The sequence below is a fragment of the Sorghum bicolor genome, chromosome 9 (genome assembly GCF_000003195.3).
Source record: "Sorghum bicolor cultivar BTx623 chromosome 9, Sorghum_bicolor_NCBIv3, whole genome shotgun sequence".
NCBI classification, from domain to species: domain Eukaryota; kingdom Viridiplantae; phylum Streptophyta; class Magnoliopsida; order Poales; family Poaceae; genus Sorghum; species Sorghum bicolor.
The window spans coordinates 15,585,077-15,609,413 of NC_012878.2; the positions used below are offsets into that span (position 1 = coordinate 15,585,077).

At 42.1% G+C, this 24,337-nt stretch overlaps 1 protein-coding gene across 1 annotated transcript; it reads right to left on the reverse strand.

The window, feature by feature from the left end:
* On the reverse strand, window positions 2,690-22,378 carry LOC8058300 (probable metal-nicotianamine transporter YSL3). The gene is made up of 7 exons (XM_021448078.1): window positions 21,999-22,378; window positions 21,624-21,790; window positions 21,393-21,437; window positions 19,513-19,610; window positions 19,296-19,430; window positions 18,416-18,602; window positions 2,690-3,964 (listed from the first exon to the last, which is right to left on the reverse strand). The coding sequence occupies exons 1-7, from the start codon at window positions 22,327-22,329 to the stop codon at window positions 2,831-2,833; spliced, it is 2,097 nt and encodes a 698-aa protein (XP_021303753.1). The 5' UTR covers window positions 22,330-22,378; the 3' UTR covers window positions 2,690-2,830.

A 24,337-nucleotide genomic window follows, 5' to 3' on the forward strand; every position in this document is an offset into this window, starting at 1 on the left:
TAACAATATTCTGCCCGATCAAGGCTTAACGAATTGGCTCGAGCTTCAAATCTAAATAGTTATCATGAGCTTCAAAGTAAATCACAATCATTAAGCGAATATAAGATAGCTAATCTATTAACCTTGATCGTTACATGTTGTGCGTTCGAGATATCTACTTTGTTATGGTTAGTTTTGGCATTAATAACTAAATCTGATTATAACAATATAGATAGATCTTTTTCGTACCTTATGGACCCTGTATCGGCTAAAATAGTCGATCCAGATAAGCTTAAACGAATAGCGTGCGTGCATGAGTCTACTTATGCATTAAATAAACTAGTAGTCTGTGTTGAATTTATTGAAGCTCGCTGACTGTTAGACCAGGTGAATATAGATTTAATACAAATTATGAAAGTAATTTATTGAAACCGCAGGCCGTTAGACCAGTTTTAATAAGTTATTGTTTATTTAGTGGATATAAGGATAATGCATGTAAGCTATTTTTTTATCTTTACACACAGCGTATCAGCTAAATAGCCCATCCAATAATTTACATTCAAAAGATGCATTTGTTTAGTATGATCGATAATGCTTATCTTTTTGCATCGTTTCAAGGAGTTGACTTTCTAGTTAATTTCCTTCGTTCGACGGCTTCTTAAAGCCATATATCTCAAAACTGTCTGGCAATAACCGGCAGGATCCATAATTTGACATCTGTTTTTTCACCTTGTCAATTTTCAGGTCAAATTGACTGGCATGCCCCGGAATCAATTCACCAAACTCGTGTGTTTGTGGCTCAGGAGGTCTAGGACCTCCGCTAGTGCACTCCCTCTGAGAGCCCCCGAGATTGTTGGTGTGAGAAACCAATTTTTACACCAACACATGTCCCTAGCTTCTAGGGTGGAGAGCCTAGCCCAGGGTAGAAGCTAGCAATGGGTGTTAACCCATCGACGCAGGTGAACTCATGGTTCCCTGAAAGGATGTGATCATCGAGGGTCATGACATGGGCAAGTTCATCGTGAGCCATGGGTCTCATGTTTTCTGGGTGGAGGACGTGTTCATGGCAAGAGATGAGAGAGGGTACTAGCTGCCCTATGTGGGTGAACTCTGGGATGCGGTCACTGGGAGCCATTCCAAGAGCATGTCCACTGTAGGCCATGGATTCTAGGACTCCACGATAGAGGACCCAGCCACAATGCCAAAGGCAAGCGTGGGTGCTGGCCTGTCAAAGTTGGTGAACTCGAGATTCCCATGCCACCAGGGACTATCTCGTGGGTGAGTCCATCAATGGTACGAGGAGCCATCGCTTCCTTCTCAACAAGCAGACTGTGTGACTATCCCCTACCTAGCATGCCAAATGTCAGTGTTTTCTCACCCAGTGAGTGGATTTATATGTATGTGGTGCTACTCCAGGAAGACAATGGTAGTAGCATCCAAAGACAAAAAGGAATTATTCTAGTTCAGGCCAGAGCCCTACGTCTAGTCTTAGAGATAGTTCGAGTGCATGTTCCTTGGTTGAATGCTATGAAGTTCTTACAATGAGGTATGTGAGAAGAGTGAAAAAGGTAGAAGATTGGAGAGTGACTGTCCGAATGAAGTGTTGATGGTGCCTAGCTACATTTATATAGAGTCTAGGGCCAAGCCACATACAAATAGATAGGTTCTCCCGACCGTGAGGTCATGAGCATGAGGGAGGGAGAAAACTAGTAAACTTGGTTTGCATGGATGGTTGTCTTGTTCTTGCATCAATGCTTGTCCTGGGCATTATTGTTGTCATGGTTTTGCTCCCATGTCACAGCATGTCATGACGTGATGCTACAGTGTTGGTCATGATGGTAATGTTGGCTTGGTGTTGGTTCACTAGTTGACCTGTGCATCGTGAGATTTCCATGTCCATGTGAGCTTGTCATGGCCATGTGAGCTTATCATGGCCTTGGTCATCGTTTTCATCCTTCTATCCAGGAGCAGGTGGCTACCCTTGGGTCGTCGGCTGTCTTGCTAGTCATGGAGTTGGTGACCATGATCCCAAGCTTTAGGGTCATAGCCCTCATTGGTTTGGGTGGCCTTAGAAGTCAAGGCCATAGTCATGAGCCCCATCTCGAAGTGGGTTTGGTCATATGCCCACCTTGCTGGGTCATATTTGGCTGGTGGGTCATCATACTAGTTACTTTCGCCCTGCGATGCTATCTCGTCTAGACGGTGTAGCGTAGGTATGGCATTTGTCAGGACTGAGGGGATATTGTGGAACGAGTAGGGCATGCCTGCCCTTGTCAAAGCAAGCGTATTTGGTGAAGCTCGACCTTTCCCTTTACTTCCTAGGGGTTAGGTCGAAGGAGAGGTTGTGCGGCGCCACGTGGAGTGTGGTAAAAGGAAGGAGGAAGAGGCTATGCCTTACGACCTACCGTAGTGCCTGGCCTAGGTCTACGTGGCTAAATTGGGCCACGGTCGCTGGACTTGTGCTAGCTTGGTTGTCCTACCTCGCCCGAGCAGTGAACTAATCGGTGTTTTGAGATACATGGGGTATCATAACCTCGACACTACTCATGTGCATCCTTGCAATGTCATTAAAACGTTTTGTCCACGACGTGCTCATGTGCCCCACCTAAATTTATATTCAAGCTCCGCCACTGTAAAACAATTATTGATATAGCTGTTATGTGCAAACTTCTTGTTTTGCACTCAAATGACAACACCATACATTTTTATATATCTATTATGTGCAAATCTTTCAAATATGCAAAAAAATATCATTTTACTCAGAAAATTAAGCTACATATATAAAAATTAATTCTGCAAACTTTACAGTAACTTTCACTGATCCCTATAAATACATATATGCTTATGTTTTTCATGACATTCCTTGTGTCCCTAGCGTATTTAAGAAGGCATCTGCCATCTCTGCTGGTTTTCCACTTGCTAGGAATCTCATGCAGATTGGAGGATTCACATTGAAGAAGCCTAATAGCGATGATGGGAGATACCATATTCCATCTCCACATACTAAGCCTGCTGCAACTGCCGATGACAATAATTCTGCACTTCCTCGATTTACCTTGGTCCAAATTATTAATAATACTGAACCTAGAGCAAAATCAATGGTGAAGGTAGGTCCAACAAGGAATGGTAGTGCTATTGCTGTCATACAAGGGATGTAATGTTGTACTTTCCAAGCTTTCCTCTGAGACACTAATCTAATTGTTTCAAGAGCTATTGTTATGAAGATGGTGATGAAACAAAATGTGAAACAATGTTTAGGTAGCTGCTTCACTCCCCCAGTACTAAGTAGGGCAATAGCACGGTACACTGCTGCGCCAGGGCATGGGTATACTGAATTCTTTGTTCCAAGGGGGGCCGATTTTTTGGCATGTGCTTTGAAGAAAAGATAGATGAGTGGGTTGATAATAGAAGCAATTAGTACACCATAAATATGCCCTGCAACTACAACTTTTGGAGAAGTTAGTGTCATATAACCTGTCTTGAGGTCTTGCATTGCTTGACAAGAAACATTAAGAGATATCAATGCTAGACCGCAAGCTGCAAGGCCAGCAATAACTGCACCAGGTTTGGCAATCCATGCTGCTATAATGAAAAGTACGACCTTACAATAAGTTGGTGAAACTGTCCAATCTGTTAGTCCTGTCACATATGTATTGCTGAAGAAGAAAACTGGAAAAATGGTGATGAATAATGTGGCTACGTGATAGAACTTAATTTGATGGAAGACCCAAGGGTAAATAACTGAACACATTATCCCAAATGCTATGTAACCAACCACTCCTCCAATAGCCGGGATATGATTACCAAGAAAAATCTCAAGCCTTTTATGATCATCATAGTTAAGACTGGGTTGTTTCAAGATATACTTAGACATCCCTGAATCATTTTCTTGCCTTTTGTTGTAGAGGTCAATTAACAATACAGTCATGAGTGTAATGAAGTTATAAATTCCCTCGGTGACGACCATTGTTAAGCCCATGAAAACCTACCATAAAAAAGAGTTAGTCTTCCCTTGCAATGAAATTATTGTGAAATGAATCGTGACATTATTAATACAATTAGATACAATGTATAATGTGTGTATTTGTAAATACCTAGTACAATTGTTAACATATGTCTTGCTTTTACGTAGCTTAAACCAGAAGTCTTTGATATATATGTAACCAATTGACATGTATGAAAAAATGTACTCAATTTCTCAATTTTTGGTTATCTTATTATCATAATCCTACTACAACTTTTCTTTTGATGGATCAATTTCTTGTTGAAAATATAGTGTTAGTTGAGTTAATCAAGGAAGTATGCAATCTCTCCAGAACTACATATACATCTACGTAAATGAAGTGATTTGAAGTATTTTCTCAATTTCAAATAGTAAATGATTTCCATGCATAATGTACTTGCTAACCATACTTAGCACCATGAACTTCTCATTGCCAAAGTGAACCCCTCAATCTAAATGTACTCATTTTCATTTTTTGGGAAGGCCCTATGAATCCAAGCTACTGAACTCCACAACCACATGATTTAAAGGGGGTTTAGTGAGAATAGTAAGAAACTAGTGGGAATCCCGACGTTCCATTGTTCTAGTTTGTATGAATCTTTTTCAATGAATATTGAACTGTTTGGCATAGATGTTTTTTATTTATCCTTGGATTACTATGGATGCTATAACTATTTGTTTAGATTTAGTATTAAAACATGCATGAAAACAACCATTCTGTCTTAAACATGTTGGGATTGTCGCTCGTGGCCCACCATATGAACGTCAAACCAGATCATTCCAGCAATGAATATGTAACGATGATCTCTGGTTTGCTTGTGATAAATATGTTAATTTCTATCAGGACTACTCATTAGCTAGCAATGATAGCTCAACATCGATGAACATGCAAATAGAGAGAAGGATTCCTTGGCCATGGTAGCTCCTAGATAGAGATAAATATTGATTTCTAGGGTTTTCTAATATATGAAAAAATGGTGCTTATTTGGGGATTAACTTGCCCACTAGGTTCAATTCCACAACTTGGAATAGATGGTCGTATTTTTATAGATTTGATTTATTGTAAGGTTTATCAATGGTATTCTTTTGATGGTAGGCAAAGTGCTCATCAACATTGATGCGCGTATGGTGATTTCATAAACTTTGACATTTTGTGGCTTATTCGTAGGTGCTCATTGTAACACCTAAGAAATTTATTTATCACTATAATATCCAGAAAATAATTAAACATGATTACCTTTTGTTTTGTTCCTTATGGGTTTAGAGTGGGGAGAAGCAAAGGCCAAATTAGGGTCCAGGTAGGGAAGGCAAAGAGTCAGCAAAGAATCAGTCTCTGGTGGCCAATATTTTTTTTTCTTCGAGGGAGTCTGAGGCGGCGCCGTGCAGCCTCGACATCCCATCACTAAGGCACCCCATCTACTGCAGGCAAAGGGCCATACAATAGACTGCAGCTAGGTCAGGTGAAGGTCGAATCTGCAGCAGTTGATTGGACACATCAACACTAATGTTAAACCATGATCTGTGTAATTTATCACTAATGTTAAACCGGCGTGCTCAGATTGTAGCTTTCATTGAAATTAATTAGTGTTCAAAATAAATCTGTGGTGAATAAAAGTTATAGATAATTTTACATAGATGCTTATACTGTCCTTGTTATATGATTGTCATTGCTATGAAATAGACATGTGAGTATCAGGTTTTCGTGCAATGTATCTTCAGTTTTTTTAGGAAATTCGTTTCCAACTAGAAAAAGATGGGGTATACAATCGACTAAGCATACAGACAAGTATTTATATATAATTTATTGAGTATTCCAAATGCTTATCTTTATCAAGAGTATGGTTGTAACCTGTTAGGCCTCATCATCAATGCTCGATTATCGTTATAGTATTAACCTTTGTTTAAAAATATTCCTATGCAAATATAAACTCAATAATGGGGTGTTACACTCACAGCGGTAGGGTTGGCATAATTGAGTGTACATTTGCATATGAATATTTGTGTCCATATTGTTTAATTCACCAAAAACAAAGGTTAATGCTATAACGAAACATAAAAGGAAGAAAATGTATCGATTGAGATCATGGAAAACTGGCAGATTGCTTTAAAAGATAGAGCGACAAACTAACAGAGCTGGGACTAGTAGGACAAACTATCACGACAGCTGCTTTTGTATCACAAATGAGATAACATTGGACCTATAGGCAAGTGCTTCATTTTTTTCTACAAATTAGTCTAGTTCTGGGATACAACATATATAAGGCCTTGAATTTAGTTGACTACGTGGCCCTTTCATATCACATTTGCCGTGGCATATGATTCTTCATAGAAAAACTATCGATTGTGGTGAGCTCCCTATTGTAACTACTTGAATAATTAAACATATAGTTCCAACGAACAAATCTTTTTTTGGCACAAATCAATGAGATCAATTACCACACTACTACAAAATCAATTTTAGTAGATTTTGGTTTCTAATTTCAAAAGTGGGCGTTTTGGTCTAATACCTCATGAAATCTTTAGCACAATAGACAAAGTCCACCTTTGAAAAAAAAATTCTATACGTAGAAAATTAAAGAGGCCTACCTCTGAAAATAGTCCCATTATAGAGGTTGCCTTCTTTTTGTCAACCACTACTGAGTATCTCTTAATTAGTTTCCTATCTCCACTAATATACTCTCACTTTCAATGCCTCTTCTACCTCCCTCGTTCTATATGGTCCCACTGAGGAAGCACAATAGTGGTGTACTAATTGTGTCAAGAGCCATGGCAACTCTAGGAAGTCCATGTCCGAGTGTTCCCAGCACTCATTCCACTTCTCCAACATAATGGAGTCAGACGACAACTCTCCACCTCCCACCTAGGAAGCCTATAGAGACCATTTGGGGACATCTAATCGATTGTGTTTGTTCCCTCGCTCCTTGTCCCCAGATTTGAACATCCTTGCACAAGAAGCATTTCTAACTTTGGTCCAATCCAAACAATTTGTATGTGCTAGAACAAGGGATTAGTGGTACACATGAATGTGTACTACTTCACTGATGGGATATAGTTGGCATCGCTGCATATCAATACTACAGAAATGATTTTAGGTGACAGTGTCAAACATTAATGGAGGCGAGCATAAAATTCAACTACCTCAAAAAATGTTGGGCTATTAATGGAGGCAGTCATATTTATTTACCGAGGTGGTCATATTTGCCCGCCTTGTAAAACCCATTAATGGAGGTGGTCAAAATTAAGTTGCTTGCCTCCAAAAATAGCCTATTTATGGGGTGGTCCCTTAAGGTGCCCGCCTCCATAAATCATTTTTGGAGGCGGGCACACTATAAGGCCTGCCTCCGAAAAAGGCACTACTACAGGATTGAACTACCGCAACGAGACCACTGCCACCTCCGTGGCGGGCACAGTTTTTGCCCGCCATGGTTATTCAACCGTGGGCAATTGCTTCTGGCCACAGAAATGCCCGCTGCGGTAAAAGATTAACCGTAGCGGGCAACATAAAATGCCCGCTTCCGTTAATGGTATTAACCGCAGTGGGCAACGTAACATGCCCGCTGAGGTTAATACATTTACTGCAGCGGGCCGGTTATGTTGCCTGCTGCGGTTAACAACCATTAACCGCAATGGGCATGTTATGTTGCCCGCTTTGGTAGTTCGTTGCTTGTATAAATAGCAGCCATCCGACCCTCTTCTTCTTTCTCACGGCTGCTTTTTTCCAAAATCGTGGGGGAGTGGTTTTGCCCTAAAATTTGATCAAACAATTGAATTGTGGTTTAGAGCTTTGATTTGGTAGAGTAGGACATCATAAGAGGTACATAGGAGCTCCCTCCCCTATTTTCCTCTCTTTCCCTCACTTTTGAGCCTCCCTCTAGGTCTATGTCTAGATCTAGATCTAGTTTCATGGAGGAGAGAGAAAGCTATGTTTTTTGTCTAGATTCTTAATGGATCCATATGAAACCTTCTTTGTTCAATGTGTAAGGGTTCGCAGGCACGAATGGATAGGTCAGAATGGATGTACGGGTTGAATCGGGTGCTTGATCCGCGGTACCTTGTCGAAGTGAGGAAGTCTATTGCCGCGGTGAAAGCTCACCATGAGAGATCCAAGCAGACGACAACCACATGTCCATGTTTTCACTGCAAGAACCTGACAGCCTTCACAAACGATGGTACGGTGCAGTCTCACTTGATTCGGTTTGGTTTCGTAGAGGGTTAAATAGTCTGGACTCATCACGGCGAAAGAGTGGACCCTAGTGGCGGTGCATCTAGTTTGAGCTCGACGTCGACGATGATGAACCAAGAACCTAGAGCGCCCATCTCATCTTCAACGACCACAGGGCCAGCCTGCGCTGACAATGATAGTGCTCGTGATTCCATCACGATGGAGGATATACTCAGGGAGATGGCAGACGGTGTCGCAGATGGCGAGGCGGCTACTGTGCAGGAACCCGAGGATATCGAGGTGATTGAGGGTTTAGTCAGCCACATCGATGAAGACGATGTTTTGTATGGCTCCCCAAAGTGGTTGGAAAATTTCAGGGAGATGAAGCAGGCTGCTCTTGATCCTCTGTACAAGGACGGCGGCGATTGTCCGAAGGAGTGCACGGTGCTCCGGTTCAACCTCCACATGTTTATGATGAAGGCCCAGCATGGCTGGTCTGATACTAGCTTCAATGAGTTATTAAGTTACCTTGCTACCATGTATCGGATGGGTAACAAGGTCCCCGCAAATACCAACTGTACAAAGAAGCTGATTCGGCCAGTTGCGATGAAACTTAGAAAGTTTGATGTCTGCCCTAACCAGTGCATCTGTATCGGGGCAAGGAGTATGAGAATATGACAAGCTGTCCACACTGCGGTGCCAGTCGCTACAAGAGGAATGCTAGCCGTCGTGTGGATGAAGACGACGATGTCGCCTTGCGGGGTGGTCCAAAGAGGAAGAAGGGGGCCAAGAAGAGCAGTTCCATAGCCAATCGTATCTCGTCTCAGCAAGATGAGGAAGAAGAGGGTTACACGTGGAGGAAAAGTCTGACACTATCGTTGTGGTACCTACCTGTGATCGACCCCTTGCATGCACTATTCGGGAACCCAGAGGATGCCAAGCTCATGTCCTGCATGCATCAGCTGACCGCAAGAAGGATGATGGCATGCTACGGCACCCATCTGATGGCCAAAAGTGGAAAGTTTTTGACAAGGCGTACCCAGAATTTGGCAAGGAGCCTAGGAACATTTGGCTCGTGCTGAGTACTGATGGGATGAACCCTTTCGGTGAGACAGCACCTGGCCAGTCGTACTCACCGTCTACAACCTACCTTCCCATCTGTGTCAAAGGCGCATGTATCTTATGTTGACCATGCTTATCTTAGGACCGAAGAAGCCCGGTAACGATATCGATGTCTTCCTAGAGCCGTTGATGGAGGAAATGTAGGAGCTATTTGATGTTAGGGTCAACATGATTTATGCATCCCACTAAGAGAAGTTCACCCTAAAAGCCATCATCATTATCACCATCACCGATTACCCCAGTGTCTTCTCACTATAAGGGTGGATCAAAGGGAAGAGCGACTGCGTAGTGTGCATCGACGGGACCTGCTACACTTACATCTAGAGATCTCACAAGATATTGTACATGAGGCATAGATGGTTCCTTGTCAAGAAGCACAGGTACAGAAGAAATGTTATGAATCAGTTCTTCGCGATCATGAAGAGCCACAGGGTGAAGCACCGGTGCAGACTAGCTGGGGGCCAAAGGTGTATGAGATGGTGAAGGATATGGATCACATTGAGTTTACCAAGAAGAAGAAGAAGGTACTAGAAAAAGAGTGGACAAAATAGACAAGGAAGCGAAAGTGGGACATGAAGGAGGACACACCGCCTGTGTTCCCAGTCGTCCCTTTTAAGAAGAAGTCAATTTTCTTCAAGTACTTGTCATACTAGAAAACCCTAAAAACACCCTATGCCATTGACTGCATGCACCTCGAGAAGAACATCTTCGATAGTACCATCGGTGTCCTACTGGACATCAAGAGCAAGACAAAGGATGGCCTCAAGTCACGGTTGGATCTTGTGAACCAGGGCATCAGGAAGGACCTTCACCCGGGTCCGACTCATAACAGCAAAGTCGATCTACCAGGTGCGTCCTACAACCAAAGGCATGACGAGAAGATTGTTATGCTCAAGTTGTTGAAGGGTATCAAGGTGCCGACCAGTTTCTCTTCTAACATCAAGAGTCTGGTGTCCATGAAAGACCTCACACTAGCTGCCTACAACTCACATGACTGTCATGTCATGCTGACGGTGTTCGTTCCAATCGTGATTAGGGCTATCGGTCTAGAGTACAAGAAGATGGTGGTCACTCGGGTGTTATACTGCTTTAACCGTATCACCCAGAAGGTCATCGGTCAGGCTGACCTGATTGCCCTGAAGGAGTTCATTGCAGAGACCCTATGCCAGCTCGAGATGTGCTTTCCCCCATCTTACTTTGATATTATGCCACACCTGATGATGCACATGGTTGATCAGATCAAGATACTTGGCCTCGTGTACCTACACCATATGTTGACATACGAGCGGTTCATGTCCACCCTTAATAGATACGTCGATAATCGTGCTTACCCAGAAGGCTCCATGATCGAGGCAACACAACTAAGGAGTCCGTAAACTGGTGTTGAGGTACATAAGAGACGGGAGAGTGATTAGGATGCCTTTCCATCACCACGAGGGCAGAACCGCAGGGTTGGGGTGTACTAGACGTAAAGTACGCATCGATATACCCTACAAAGATGTGGAACAAGATCATTATAGTATCCTTCATTAGTTAGTGAGCATGGAGAAGTATGTTGATAGGCACCTAGAAGAGATCCGCGCCGCACATGATTGACAACACACGGAGGAATGGGAAAGAGCATACGAGCACTTTCCTATCTGGCTTAAAGAGCAACACGTACCCTAGAAGGCTACCCTGATGAAGATACAGACACCATTAAGAAGCTTGTGCTAGGTCCGTCCACCCAGGTCACCACATGGTAAGCGTATGATGTCAAAGGGTACCGGTTCCACACGAAAGACAAGGACAAGAAGAGCGCTGCATAGAACAATGGTGTTCGATATGAGGGTGTCGACGAGGCCATAAACTCGAGGATCCTATACTATGAGTAGGTTGAAGAAATATGGGAACTTGACTATGGTAGAGACGTTCGTGTAACCATCTTCTGGTGCCACTAGGTTAACCCGAAAGCGGTTGTGGTGGACAACTATGGGCTAACTGTCATGAACCTCAAAAGTACTGGCTACAAAGATGATCAGTGGGTACTTGCAACCAATGTCATGCAAGTGGCCTACTATATCTATCCAGAGGACACAAAGAGGCACGTTGTCATGTCAGGAAGCAACAGATCGTTGGAGCTAATGGGGTACAGAGCCCAAAACAATACAACAACTAAGAAGAGCTCAAGCTATTTACCGATCTACCAAAGAAGGTGAAGGACATTGAGGACCGTTGCAATAAGAGAGGAATGAAGCCCTAGGCCCGCCACGATGGTGAGGTGCGGTCTATGAAAGCGCCTGCACCAAAATTAGATGTATAGCACACATCTATGTAATGAAGTAGTGGACAATTATTGTAATATCGCTTTTAAGACAAGTTTTATAACAAATGTCAATTTATTAATTTCTTGTTATATTAAATGTCAATTTAATAATAATGGGTTGAGCTATTTAAGATAAGCTTTTGTAACTTGTTTTTTATAAATGACAATTTAATAATAATCTTGTTTTTTAAAAATATCAATTGATTAATATCCCTATAGTTAATAACAAATGTCAAATTATTAATTTATTGTTATTCATAAAAAATATATTATAAAAAATAAAAAGCTTCTGTTCGCTGTTTACCACAGCAGGCGTGTTAAGACGCCTCCTGCGGCAAAAGTTAACCGAAGCGAGCTTCTTAATATGCCTGTTGCGGTAAATGTTTATCGTAGCGGGCATCCTAAATAGCCTCGCTCCCTCCACGGCAACCTCAGAACCCAAGCCGAAGTGGAGGTGGGAGCAACACGGGAGGAACCAAAGGGAGTTGACCGATGTGGTACATGAGAACCTTGAGGTGGGGCCAGAGGGAAACTCAGTAAGTCTGCAAGAGGTATTTGGCTGGTTCAGCAACCAAGTGTCCTGCATAGTTAGGGAGAAGGTGTTTATCACTTGGCCGAATTGGCACAAGGTCCCGAACAACGTCAAGGGTAATGTATGGGGTGAGGTTACCCGGAAGTTCACTTATCCCGAAGGCGTAGACATGGAGAAGTGTTGTGAGTGGGCACTGCACTATGGTGAAGGAGCATGTGTGGGAAGAATTCTGCTGAATGAGGACGACTGCTGAAGTAGAGGCACAGAGCGCCAAGTTCAGGGCACTAGCGAAATAGAACAAGCATCCCCACCACTTGGGCATGATTGGCTATGTCGGACATAGGGCTTGGTGGTGGGCAGAAGAATAGGCTAGACAGGTTGCTGGGATTCCCAATCTGTACGAAGACGTCGATGTCATATCTAAGGATTTCATGTATGCCCGTGTTTCGAAGAGGCTAAAGTCAGGCGCGACCAAGTTCAACGAGCCGTAGTATGAGGAGTTAGAGAAGGCTCTCGTCCAGGCCACCAAATCTAAGGACAACACCGAGGTCCGCATGGTCCATGACTTGCAGACCGAGGTCCTCAGTACCCCAGAGCACCACGACCATGTTCGTGGAGTCCAGTCCAAGATGAGCTAGAAGTTGGTCGAGTCGTGGCAAGCTGACACATCCGCATACAAGTCGAGGCAGAAGTACAAGGCCATGTTGTATAAGAAAGGCTTTGAAGAAAGCATGGCTAAGGTGATCAACCACTCAATAAAGGAATCCTTCACAAGCAATGAGCCTAAAATGGTGGCAATGAGGTCACAGATGTTTTGTGTGGCTAGCTTGGCCACGCCTCTAGTTCAACAACCGCAAGGGCTGCAGATGATCGAGGGTCGACCAAGGCACTGGATCGAGGAGGTCCAGAAAGACACACACGTCCAGCTCTTGATCCCTTTTGGAAGATCCAAAAAGTTTTATATAGGCGAGGGAATGCTACATCCTAAAAGCATAGATTTCAGCCCAGAGGAAATCCCAGAAGGCTTTGTTGTCATTACCCTACTTTGGAATGTGCCAGAGCAGGAAGAGTATGAATTGGACCTTCCAAACATACAACACGTCACATTTCTTGGGCAGGCTGTTGGTCATGAAGTCCTGTGGAACAATGAAGACATTGAGATCATTACATCGACACCAACTCTGATGCCGACACTAGGATCACAGCCATCAACTGTCAGATCACAACGATCAGTGGCCGGATCTTGTCCCCCAGATGATCCTGATGTTAGTGGCGATGATGCTGAAGGCGATGGCGAGGACAAGGGCAAGGTCAAGGGCAAAGGACAAGGCAATGGCCATGGACATGGCTAGTACAAGGAGAAGGAACAAGACGAGGACGATGGCAGGGATAAGGAGAAGGCACAAGGAGATGAGGGGAACAAAGACATGGGCACAACCTATGCCCCTCCTCCAAATAGTCCGCCTTGAAGCCCAAGCAGACAACAAGAAGGAGGCATGGAGGAGGCAACGGGGACTAAGACATCTCTGCCAATAGCTACTGCTACGCTTGAAGCCCCTCCTCCACCGAGCAAGGATGCAGGCATGACTGCCACACCGCTCCTATACACTACTACATCCGAAAGGTAAGAATAATATTCTCTTAACCTTTCTAACACATGAAATGGTAATGACATTTGTATCCATGTTTTGCCAGGCCTACAAATACTCTCTAGATCAGTCTATTTCCCGAGGCGGAAGACTGTCCTAGCCACTATGAGCTTGGAAAGTTCATGCTACCTAAGGCCCAGCTCATCGATAATGAAAAGTGGGATACAAGGAAGTTCCACCTGTGGTATATGGAAGCGGCAAAAGCCGGCATGACAGGTTTCACTGTCAAGATTCCCTCGAAGTTCTTCCACTTGCCCGGTGGCGATATTCAGCTACCTGTGGACTTCTAGGACATGTACAATCTATTGTGGGAAGAAGACCTTGACATCATCCAAATCACCTTATTCTCTCCGTAAGTGATGATTGCAACCTTCATATACCGATCTCTACATTTGTATTGGAGACTATTTGATTTTTAGGTGACTTGTCTGTGTAGGTTGATGGTCACTATTAGCAACAAAAGTCACCATCCTATCCTATACCTCTCTCCAATGCATATTGCAGAGAGAGTGATCAAGGGTTTCCAGATAACAGACCCAGAGTTGACCATGCGGCAGAGGGAAAAGAAGTACGAAGACAACATGAAAGAGGAGAAGAAGAAATTGTCAAGGTATATCTTTGAAGTAATGAAGAAGCTCAACCCGGATGGGCCACATCTACCACTTTGGGTAAGTCGGAAATATCCATGTAGAGCAAAAGTGGCTAGGGTCATGCCTTCTCGTTGACGTAACCTATAGTTTGTTTCAATGGTGTAGAAATGACCTAGTTGGTGGCCACTGGGTTGCCTTCCTCATCTATCCTTAATATGGCCAGGCTATCATATTTGACTCATTACAGGAACCAAACAAAAAGGGGTACAAGGCCGTCGAAGATTGCTTGAAAAAGTAAGCCACAAAGCTTCTTGATCCTTTACGGTTATCATATTCAAATTGACGCTAACACTAATGCACTTCGTACAACGCTTATAGTGCGTATCTCAAGGATCCACAATGCTGAGATTAGAGAATGGAGAAATTTAAGAAGAGGTATAAGCACCACCTCAAAATCCGACATGATTTCCACTTAAGTATGTTTCAAAGGTAGTTCAATCATGCTTTTGGTACAGATGTGTTCTAATGCTTCTGTATCGATCGTGCAGTGTGCCAAACAACCCTTGGGATCAAAGTCATGTGGCTTGTACACCTGGTAGAACCTAAGGGAAAGCATGGAGTATAGCAACAGCTGGAAGAAGCTCAAGGAAGCAGTGAAGGATCATGGAGAGACGATGAAGAATGAACGACACGCTTTCAAGCAAATCAAGGCGGATATCTCTAAGTTCATCCTAGAGAAATGCGTGCTCATAGGCGAACCATTCTTCGACAATGAAGGTGAATTGGCTGTTTGACCTGAGTTCAAGAAGTTTAGAAGATGGAACACCATGCTACGGCCGACGGATTACGCCCACGTAGTAGAATTGTGATGTGTAGCAGATTCGTCGGATTCATATGTGTATATGTGGATGTTGAGAACAACTAAGTGGATTTATATATTATGTCATGTCTTATGTATTGAACTTCTAGGCATATATGTGTGTGTCTATATATAAATAAATAAATATATATATCTTCTATTTGTTTCTAAAATGAAATGTGGAATCTGGAATTTTTAAATTTTTTAAATTCAAATGCAGCAATGATTCTGCAAAGAATTATTTTTTTATTAAAAACACTAAACCATGGGGCAACATAAACTGACCGCTACGGTTAATAGTAATACCCGTAGCGGGCAACATAATGCGCCCGCTACGGTTAACCTTTTAACCGTAGTGGGCAACGTAAGCCGCCCGCTGTGGTAAATAGACATTAACCATAGCGGGCGTGTTATGTTGACCACTGTGATTAATACATTAATCACAGTGGGCACGGGCGCCCGCCACGGTAGTGGCCACGATTTACCGTGGCCTTATGACTGTGGCAGATGCGTTTGCCCGCTGCGGAAAAGAGAAAACGCCTGCCACAGTTATTCTTTCTGCAGTAGTGAGGCTGCCCCTAGTGATAGCCCAAGCAGCCTATCTCGGCCAGATGACGGTCATCATATATATAGAGAGTTAGAGCTTCAAAAACTTATCTAATCTTAGTCTCTGTCATAGCTCCACCCCGACCCCTCCTTCCCCTCCTATGGCAACCAATGCCCCACGACACTGACTCTCAGTCTCTTCCTCTCCCTCCTCTGGCGCATTGCTCTGGGCCCCTTCTCCTCTAGTGCTGCTCGTGGGGGGGGGGGGGGAACAGGCCACTCCTCCTCCGGCATAGATCTGGCAGTGGCCCGGCCCCTCCTCCTCTAGTGCTGCTCATAGGGACTAGACCTTGCCTCCTCTGTCATGGCACGCTAGGATCAGCCTCCTTCTTCGGCGTAGATGTGGCGGCAACCTGATCCCTCCCTCGTCCGACACTGCTCGCAGGGACTAGCCCCGCCTTCTCTGCCATGGCACACTGGGAGTGGCCCCCTTTAGGGTAGATCTAGCTGCAGCCCGGTCCCTTCCCCCTCCACCTTGGCGCATGGGGAGCAGGCCCTCCTCCTTCGACATAGACCTGGAGCACGTCCTCTGAGGCTTGGATCCACAGTGGTGATGGAGCCATCTCTGGGCAGGGCACCTCCTCTACCACGCCCTTCCTCCCTCTCTTATATGGTAGATCTGCCAGTCATGGTCTGGGTCCGATGAGCGGGGCTGCAGATCCGACGATCGATGGCCAGCACCTATGGATGGGCTCCGTGGGCCTATGGATGGGCTCAGCGGGCCTATGCATGGGATTCTCTTTTTTGTATTTATTAACCGAGGTGGGCAAAGCACCCGCCTTCATGGTCTGTGCATTCATCAATGACTTCCACTGGAGGCAGTTACGAAGCCTGCCTCCATTAATCGAAAATGACCGCCTTAATTAAATTTTTTGTACTAGTGGATTACACCTTAGTCAACCACTAGCCCACTATGACTCATGGAGCTAGGTTTCAATCTACCTCCACAACACCACGCCACACTACACAACTAATATGCACTGCCTACTAATCCACAACTACGACAACATCAGCAATGATATCGCATCATTCCAGAATAGTGCCGGCATATATACCCAAGTACATGCTGAACCTCCAATATTGAGTGTGGTGGTCACCGCTGCTCCCAAGGTGATAGTGGCATTGTTGTTTTTTGTTCTGTTCCAATTTTATAAGTTGAAGGAAATACTTAAGTGTCCTCTAGATCCAGCAACGTAGGAAATGCTTCATTTTTGGTAATGTTAATTAGAGGATGTGATACTTTTTGGCCATTCTATAAAAGAATTTGGTAGTAGTGCACCAAGTGTTCTTCATTCTAGTATTGGATGCACTCAATATAGGAGTTTGTGTAAATTGGAGTATTGCTAAGGGATAGAACAAGAGCTCAAGGGTATTTCCATTATCCGGTGATGTAAATGTTGATATCAAATTTAACGTGTCGCACAAAAGGTTATGTGGATTTTGACTGCCACTATTTCATAGTTGTTGGTTAGTTATGTTATCATTCCAACAACTAAGTACCCATAAACACATTTATCCCCTCTTTCGTTGCCGGTGGCATATGAACCTTGTCACATGAAGCAAAACTCACTTTGATTACTTTTACATATTTATGACATCCAATCTTATTTATTTTGGAATTTCCTCTATTGAAGGTTGTTTTTTAACCTCGGAGCACATTAAATTCCCTAAATTTATTTTTAAACGTTCATGACCATTAGAATGCTCATAGCTATTGTAGTTGCAATAGTACTATCGTTTATTTCGCAATCAACTTTAATTGGGCCCCTTTATTGATTTTATTATATGAATACTCGTCTAATGAAAATTAGTTGGATATAAAATTAAAAGCCTCATGACCCTTGTCTTTGAAGTCTGCCATTTTGCACTTGTATGTTGCTACTCATTAGCAGACCCTATAACAACAATATTATCAATGCGCCCCAAAATAAATGTACCTAATTTTCAATTATTTCTTTGTGATAGAATACCTCACATGGCCAAAAGAGTGAAAAAATTGTTTGATTTAGTAAGATTTTGATATTTTTTGTGCATTGATTTATAGAAAATATTATGTTTGGCCTAGAAGGAATGAAGCTGTCAACTGCTTGTATTGACATCAAATTGGAGGTATGTCAATGAAACTAATATCAGCAATTACGAGCATCAAACAGAAAGAAAACCTAGACCTAGGAAATGGTAATGAAATATTATAATTGGAATATCAGAAATCACACCCAATGTGCTACAATTATTGCATAATCTCCTTAAAATTTATACTAACCCTAGCGTTGGGGAGTTTTGCATGCATGACCCCACCTACCATATGAAGGCCACTTATGTCATTAGTAGCCTAGCAAAGGCTTGAATTTACCTCCCCTTGACTAAAACTAAATGATTTTTAAATAGCTGTGTAGTAGTTCAGATGATGTCGAACCAGTTTATGTATAGAACATTAGTGTTTCTTAGAAACAGGATTTTTAGTTATGACCTATGCAGGTATCGTTACAAAATAGTTACATAGAAAATTGGGACCGGTATAGTTTGATAGACATCTGAGCCTTGTTTGTTCGATGAACACAGCATTCTTTAAAAGAAATTAACAAATATATGCACTTTTCAAGGGTACCTTGTATCCGTTAACTCCATCCAAAGAAGATGGATTTTTGGTGTAATACCATTGCCCTCTTTTACTTTCAAGGTAAGGATATATGATTCCTCCAGAGATGCAGCCCCCAAAAAGCAACCCAAAGTTTACAACATGTGGAACAATCATACCAAGACCTACCCATGATGCAGAGAAATCAAAATAGAATCTGTAAATATAAAACACATGTTAGTACATTTTAGAATGTTTGAGTAAATATTTATGCTACATTGATGATGAAAGGGAATCTTTTTGTGCTCTGATATGTAGTTATTTCCATGTTTGTTACCTCACAACCCCATGGTGTATATATCTTATATATCCATCCCATAATAAATAAGTTTGTAAGGTTTACAATTTGACCCCAGAAAAATAATATTCTATACAAACATGGAACATTATTTTCTCCTGATGAGGAAGCAAATTATGGGTGTATGTACACGATAACTTTCAAATTCAATAGATGTCTTCCGGGAAAGGAAAAGAGATGAGGGTACATGCGTCTTTCGCCAATGTCCTTAATCTGTAGGAAATTATTTTACAAATAAATTGATATGTTAAAGCTTTATTATGGGACATAAGGTGTAGTATTCATATGTTATATGGAAGAAATAAAATGGTATGTTAAATCTCTTAGCTCTCTATGTTTTTAAATAGTTTTCATACAATGGTAACTGTGTTTATCAGCATACTCATAGAAGGAAAGCTCCGAGGCAAAGGCACACAGTTTTCCAAATTATGGTCAGTGGTTATCTTTCTACAAAAGCTACCATTTTGTGAAAGTGTGAAAAATTATTTATGATATTATGCATGCGATCACAAATGAAAATTATGGAGGAAATAAGCTGAATAAACTCCCCACCTACGCTGATAAAGTTCAAGCCCAAACATTGGGAAGACCTGAAATCCACAACTATCACCTCCAGTGTAGAACCATTGGAATACAGACCAAGAAATGCTTCCCAAAAATGCTTTCAGTAGAGCACGAACCTGCAACCTGAACTAATGTTAGTGCAAATACCCTAAAGAACAAATAAATTATGTCACTTACATTTTCAGTCAGAAAGGCTAAACTTTACTTTGCTACATATGCCCCTTGAGGGGTATGGAAACTATTTATAAGGTGAGCCACAACTGAGCCTGTTGGAAATAGCAGTCTGTAATCAAGGATTATGACCTACAGTGAGAAGAAAAACAGTAAGTGGAGAGTCATTATATATGTTCACAAGTAAAAAACTATTTTTCAAACTTTCACTATTACAAATAAATAAATATTGTGATTAAAAATGCTTAAATGCTGAAAATAATATTTGCTTCATAAATTACCAAGTGCTTCTATGTTTGCTAGCTAGGACTCTTATACTGGCTACATTCATAAGCCTCTACAAATATGGACCATACAAGCCCCATGATTTGATGATACTAATGACTGCTACTGTTCCATTTAACTGCCATCAGTAACTTCACGAGGCTGATCGTCACACGCTAAATGCTAAGCAGCTAGACATAACCTCATCTCTTGTTTGTCACCTCGGGTAGTTGATGGTGATATAATTAGTTCACAGTATGCTAATGATACTTCACTGTTTTTAGAGGATAACATTGAATGGACAAAGAATCAGAAATGGTTACTTATATATTATGAGCATGACTGGTATGAAACTCAATTATGAAAAAAGTGATTTCCTTACTAGTTGGCTTTGAAGAGGACAGGGCAAATGAGTTTGCTAAAATCTTTTGCTGCAAGAGAGAGAAAGAGACAGAGAGAGATTCCCCATAAAATATTTAGGTGCCATGTCCCCTTAGATTTCTCAAAATTGAAAAAAGAACATTTGCAACCTCTGATTAGAGAATTGCTGGTTGGAAGGGTAGGTTACTGTCTTACGCAGCCAAGCTGACCCTCCGTAATGCTTGTTTAGCTAGCATTCCCATTTACTTGTTTTCTAACTTTAAGAATCCTAGATGAATAATCCTAATATGTTCTGTTACCGAGTAGATTCTTTTACTTCACCTTTTAGGAAAGGGGTTTTGTGGGCTGCAAAGTCTGCTTTGATGGGTACTATATATGGAAGTTGGGTGATGCATGGTAGGAGGATTTGTTTCTAGAAGGATCACTGGTTTGGTAATTCTAGCTTAGCTACTCAATTTGGCTTTTGTATGTGACCTATGAGCAAAAAGGCAAATCCATTAGAGTGAGGTTTGGGATGGGGAGGTTTTAAAAGTTTCTTTGACAAGAACTGTCTCAAAAAAGCAGATGCATTTATTGTATGAGCTTTTGGTGGTGGAAGAGAGTATAGGTCCCCTGAATGAACAAGATCAGATTCTAGAGCTTTAGCTCGAATGGACAATTTTCGGTCCAGTCTCTATATGCTATAATTAATCATATGTGTTATGCCAGTTTAAGTGCATGCTTTTGGAAGCTCCAATTTCCTCCTAGAGTGCAGATCCTTTTGTGTGGCTGTTATAGCTAATAACATGTTTCTATCTATAGATAATCTGGCAAAGCATTAGAGAGGTCATGGATTAGTCTTGTTTGTTCTGTAAGGAAAAGTAGACAATTATTCATTTGTTCTTTGATTGATGTGTAGTTAAGAGAGTTTGGCTATTGTTTTTGAGGTGTTACATCTAGGAGGGCTGTGATTTCTCAATGGACTGTGAATAAGAAGCTTGCAAACCTTAATACTATTAGTTCTTCAGTGCTTTTGTGTTTCTGGAAATTATGGAACAAAATGTGTTTTCAGGGCGAGTTTTGGACCACGGGCCGGGGAGAAGAGTTTACAGCGATGGATTCTCAGGATGCTAGGAAGATAGATGCAAATGTTAATTCAAGCTGGTGTTGGGAGATTGGATGGAACCATTTGTGCAACATCAGGATAAGTACATAGATCAACCACCAAGAATCGACTCGAAGGCCTCAGGGACCATGCTGTGCTCAGTGGGGAAGGAGGTGGACTCTCACCTTGTTGGTAGCACCACTGCTGTGTCTCATTCCATGGTTGAAGCACTATGTTTGAGTTGCAATGTTCAATCTGTAATGCGATAGCTTATGCTATGGCGGGCATGCCTAAACGATTTGACATAAACGTTGTAATGGTGCACTTTATGTCAATAAAGAGGGAGAAATATTTTCTCTAAAAAAATCATCATAGTACATATAACAGTGATCTTTGAATAATGGAGGATAAATTACCTTTACCATGGGTATCATTGCCATTATTCCCACCATAGCAGTGAAGAAAATTAATAACCCGTATCTTCCCATCGGTACATCCTCAATAATGTCTTCTTTGTCTGGATTTTCACTAAGAGATTTTGCCAAGTCAGAAGTCATTGCAACAAGGTACGTTGCAAAACCACCTAGAAACAAAGGCCAAATTAAAATTTGACAACTTAATTTGAATAGAAAAAAATTGGTACGCAACGGATGCAACCAAGTAGACAAAAAACAGCATACATACCACGATTCTTAACTTGACACAGTTGATTATTACGGCACACATATATATAAGAACAGTATGGAGACCTCTTAATGTTACAACATTATATAATATATATATATACTTACTTGCGACTGCCACGTTAACACATGTGATGACACTGGTCTGGAGAAAGACATTCTCCTGCCGGGTGAATGGGGCCGCAGCTATACCACAGCGCCGCAGCAGGGACACCAGGCCCCTGAGGGTGGCGAAGCAGAGAATATTTGAAGGCATGTTGAATGCTCCTACGAGCCCGACGATCATGTAGATCCGTATAGAGACCATAGAGAATATGAACGCATACACCACCGCGACGGCCATGGATCGTAGTGTCACCAGCCCCCAGAACCCAGGATATGGCTGGCTCTCAAATGCCCTCTCCACAGAGGGTGCCGACTCTCCGATTGTGGCATCCATGATGAGGCCTGACTGCTTGCTGTAGCCGTTGAGCGCAAAGCTCCCCTTGTGTTATCGCTAGTGTTTCTGGTTATACTGATAGAGAAAGAAGTGAATTTCTTTAGGACTGGATGGGAGAGGATGCATGGGTTGGGAGAGTCGAGAGGTTGGGAGGTAGTATAGCGAGGCCAAGAGTAAAAATAGAATTTCTGCAGAGACGCTGGTTGGAGGATACCTGGTAAGTGTACATACGTGAGCACAAGAGGAAGAATTCAAACACAGAGCAGAGTGACTAGTGGCTGATAAATTAGATGTCCCCTTTTCTTATTTTAATTAGAATAAACAGAGAGCTCTATTAAGCCTCTGTTACAGCCATCCTGTTGAGTAATTAAATGATCCAAACACCTATGATCACTATTCACTAGTAGTCCAATAATTGTGGAGTAAAATCCTAGTATATATGTAATCAGAAATTAGCCTAATCCCCTGAGTGTCACTGTTTGAAAATTTCATTTCCTACCGTGGGCTTTTTGCCTGACGCTGATTGACTGACAAAAAATGTCTATTGTGCCCTTGTCTTCTTTCTTATCCCTCCTCGAACCAGACTCGCTTGTTTTTCTGTTCGTGTGTTGTGCAGGCATGCAAATCATGTAACTGAGGCTGCGATGCATGAGTACTAATAGGTCGTGCGTCGTTGAAACACTGCGGCGAACGGGTGCCTCCAATTTTTATCAATAATAACGTAGAAGCCTATATTCTCATACCACCTATTATCTTCTGAAACACAACTAGCCAAAATCATTTAGACACAGCGGATCTACAGACCATAGAAACTAGTTAGGGTTGATATGGAAGCAAACCCTAGTTAGGGTTGATCACAATGAGCAAACTTGTAAACCAGGAAGAAAAACTGGCCAGAGCCAGTTTTCTCATAACACAACTCATGGAAGAACAAAAGTCAAAAACAGATCAAACGGCCTCAAAAATTCATAAAAATTTATGAACAAAAGCCTGGAGCAAACTCTCCAACCTGACACTGCTGGTAGCTAACTTTGATAAGGTGATGATCTTACACAACCTTGAAGATAGAAGAAGGTGGTTCAACCCAGAATATAATATATCCGATCACTTGTCAAAAAGTAGCTCTCCATCCTTCTGCATTATAAGAACCGTTAGAGTATGTAAGGGAGCCATTGGGCCTAAGTTGGCGTCTGTCACCGAACTGACCAAATTATAAGAGTTCAAGTGTAGAAACGATCGATCTAGCAATCAAGTTTCCAGACTTGAGCCCATATAATCCCCGTAGTCAAGTGAAATCACGAAGGACTTCAAACCAACTTGCAACAAACCAAGATCGTAATAGTTCAACATAATACAGCGAATGTTACATAGTCATTCATTGCCATCGAAGTGGCATCACATCAGAGTTACTTAGTTATCACAACACCAGTTTTGGAGTAGCGGAAGCAAAATAGTTTACACACAAACATTTCACAAGTTCTTGTTACTGCCAGAGTCTCATTTCCTCCACCAAAAGCAACAGGTACGAAGTCGTTAGAGAACCGTGCCCAACGGTTTAGTCCTCATCCCCAGCGGGATGGAGACAGGTCTTGCAGAAGCCATCATAAAAGATATCATCTGCAACAGGTGGGAATAAACCCTGAGTACGAGGATGTACTCAGCTAGACTTACCCGTCTAGTAAAACATAAAAGACACCAAGGATCATGCAAGGCTGAGTATAAAGTTTAGCTGGCTTGACTCAACAATTGCCAAAAGCTTAAGTGAATACCACACCTTTTGTAAAAGCATCATATTAATCTTCATTAGCCTACCACTAGATTAGCACCTAAACTAAAACACTTCACTTGATTATTACAAACAATAATAACCATATCAAGTTCATCATATGTTCTTCCTTGCTATCATCAACATCATTATCAAGAACCATAGTACTTAGTGAATACTACGTTTGCCGCTGCTCTGTCAAGTTCTCACTATCCGGGAGAGACGGCGATTCGAATCGATTGC

What these genes read in the sequence shown, in the direction of transcription:
- LOC8058300 (XM_021448078.1), bottom strand. Translation starts at nt 22,329, where the DNA reads ATGGATGCCACAATCGGAGAGTCGGCACCCTCTGTGGAGAGGGCATTT. An exon ending in CAAGGGGCATATGTAGCAAA is followed by an intron (nt 19,431 to 19,512) that starts GTAAAGTTTAGC and finishes ACATTAGTTCAG; the next exon opens with GTTGCAGGTTCGTGCTCTAC. An exon ending in CTTGAACTTTATCAGCGTAG is followed by an intron (nt 18,603 to 19,295) that starts GTGGGGAGTTTA and finishes TTATATTTACAG; the next exon opens with ATTCTATTTTGATTTCTCTG.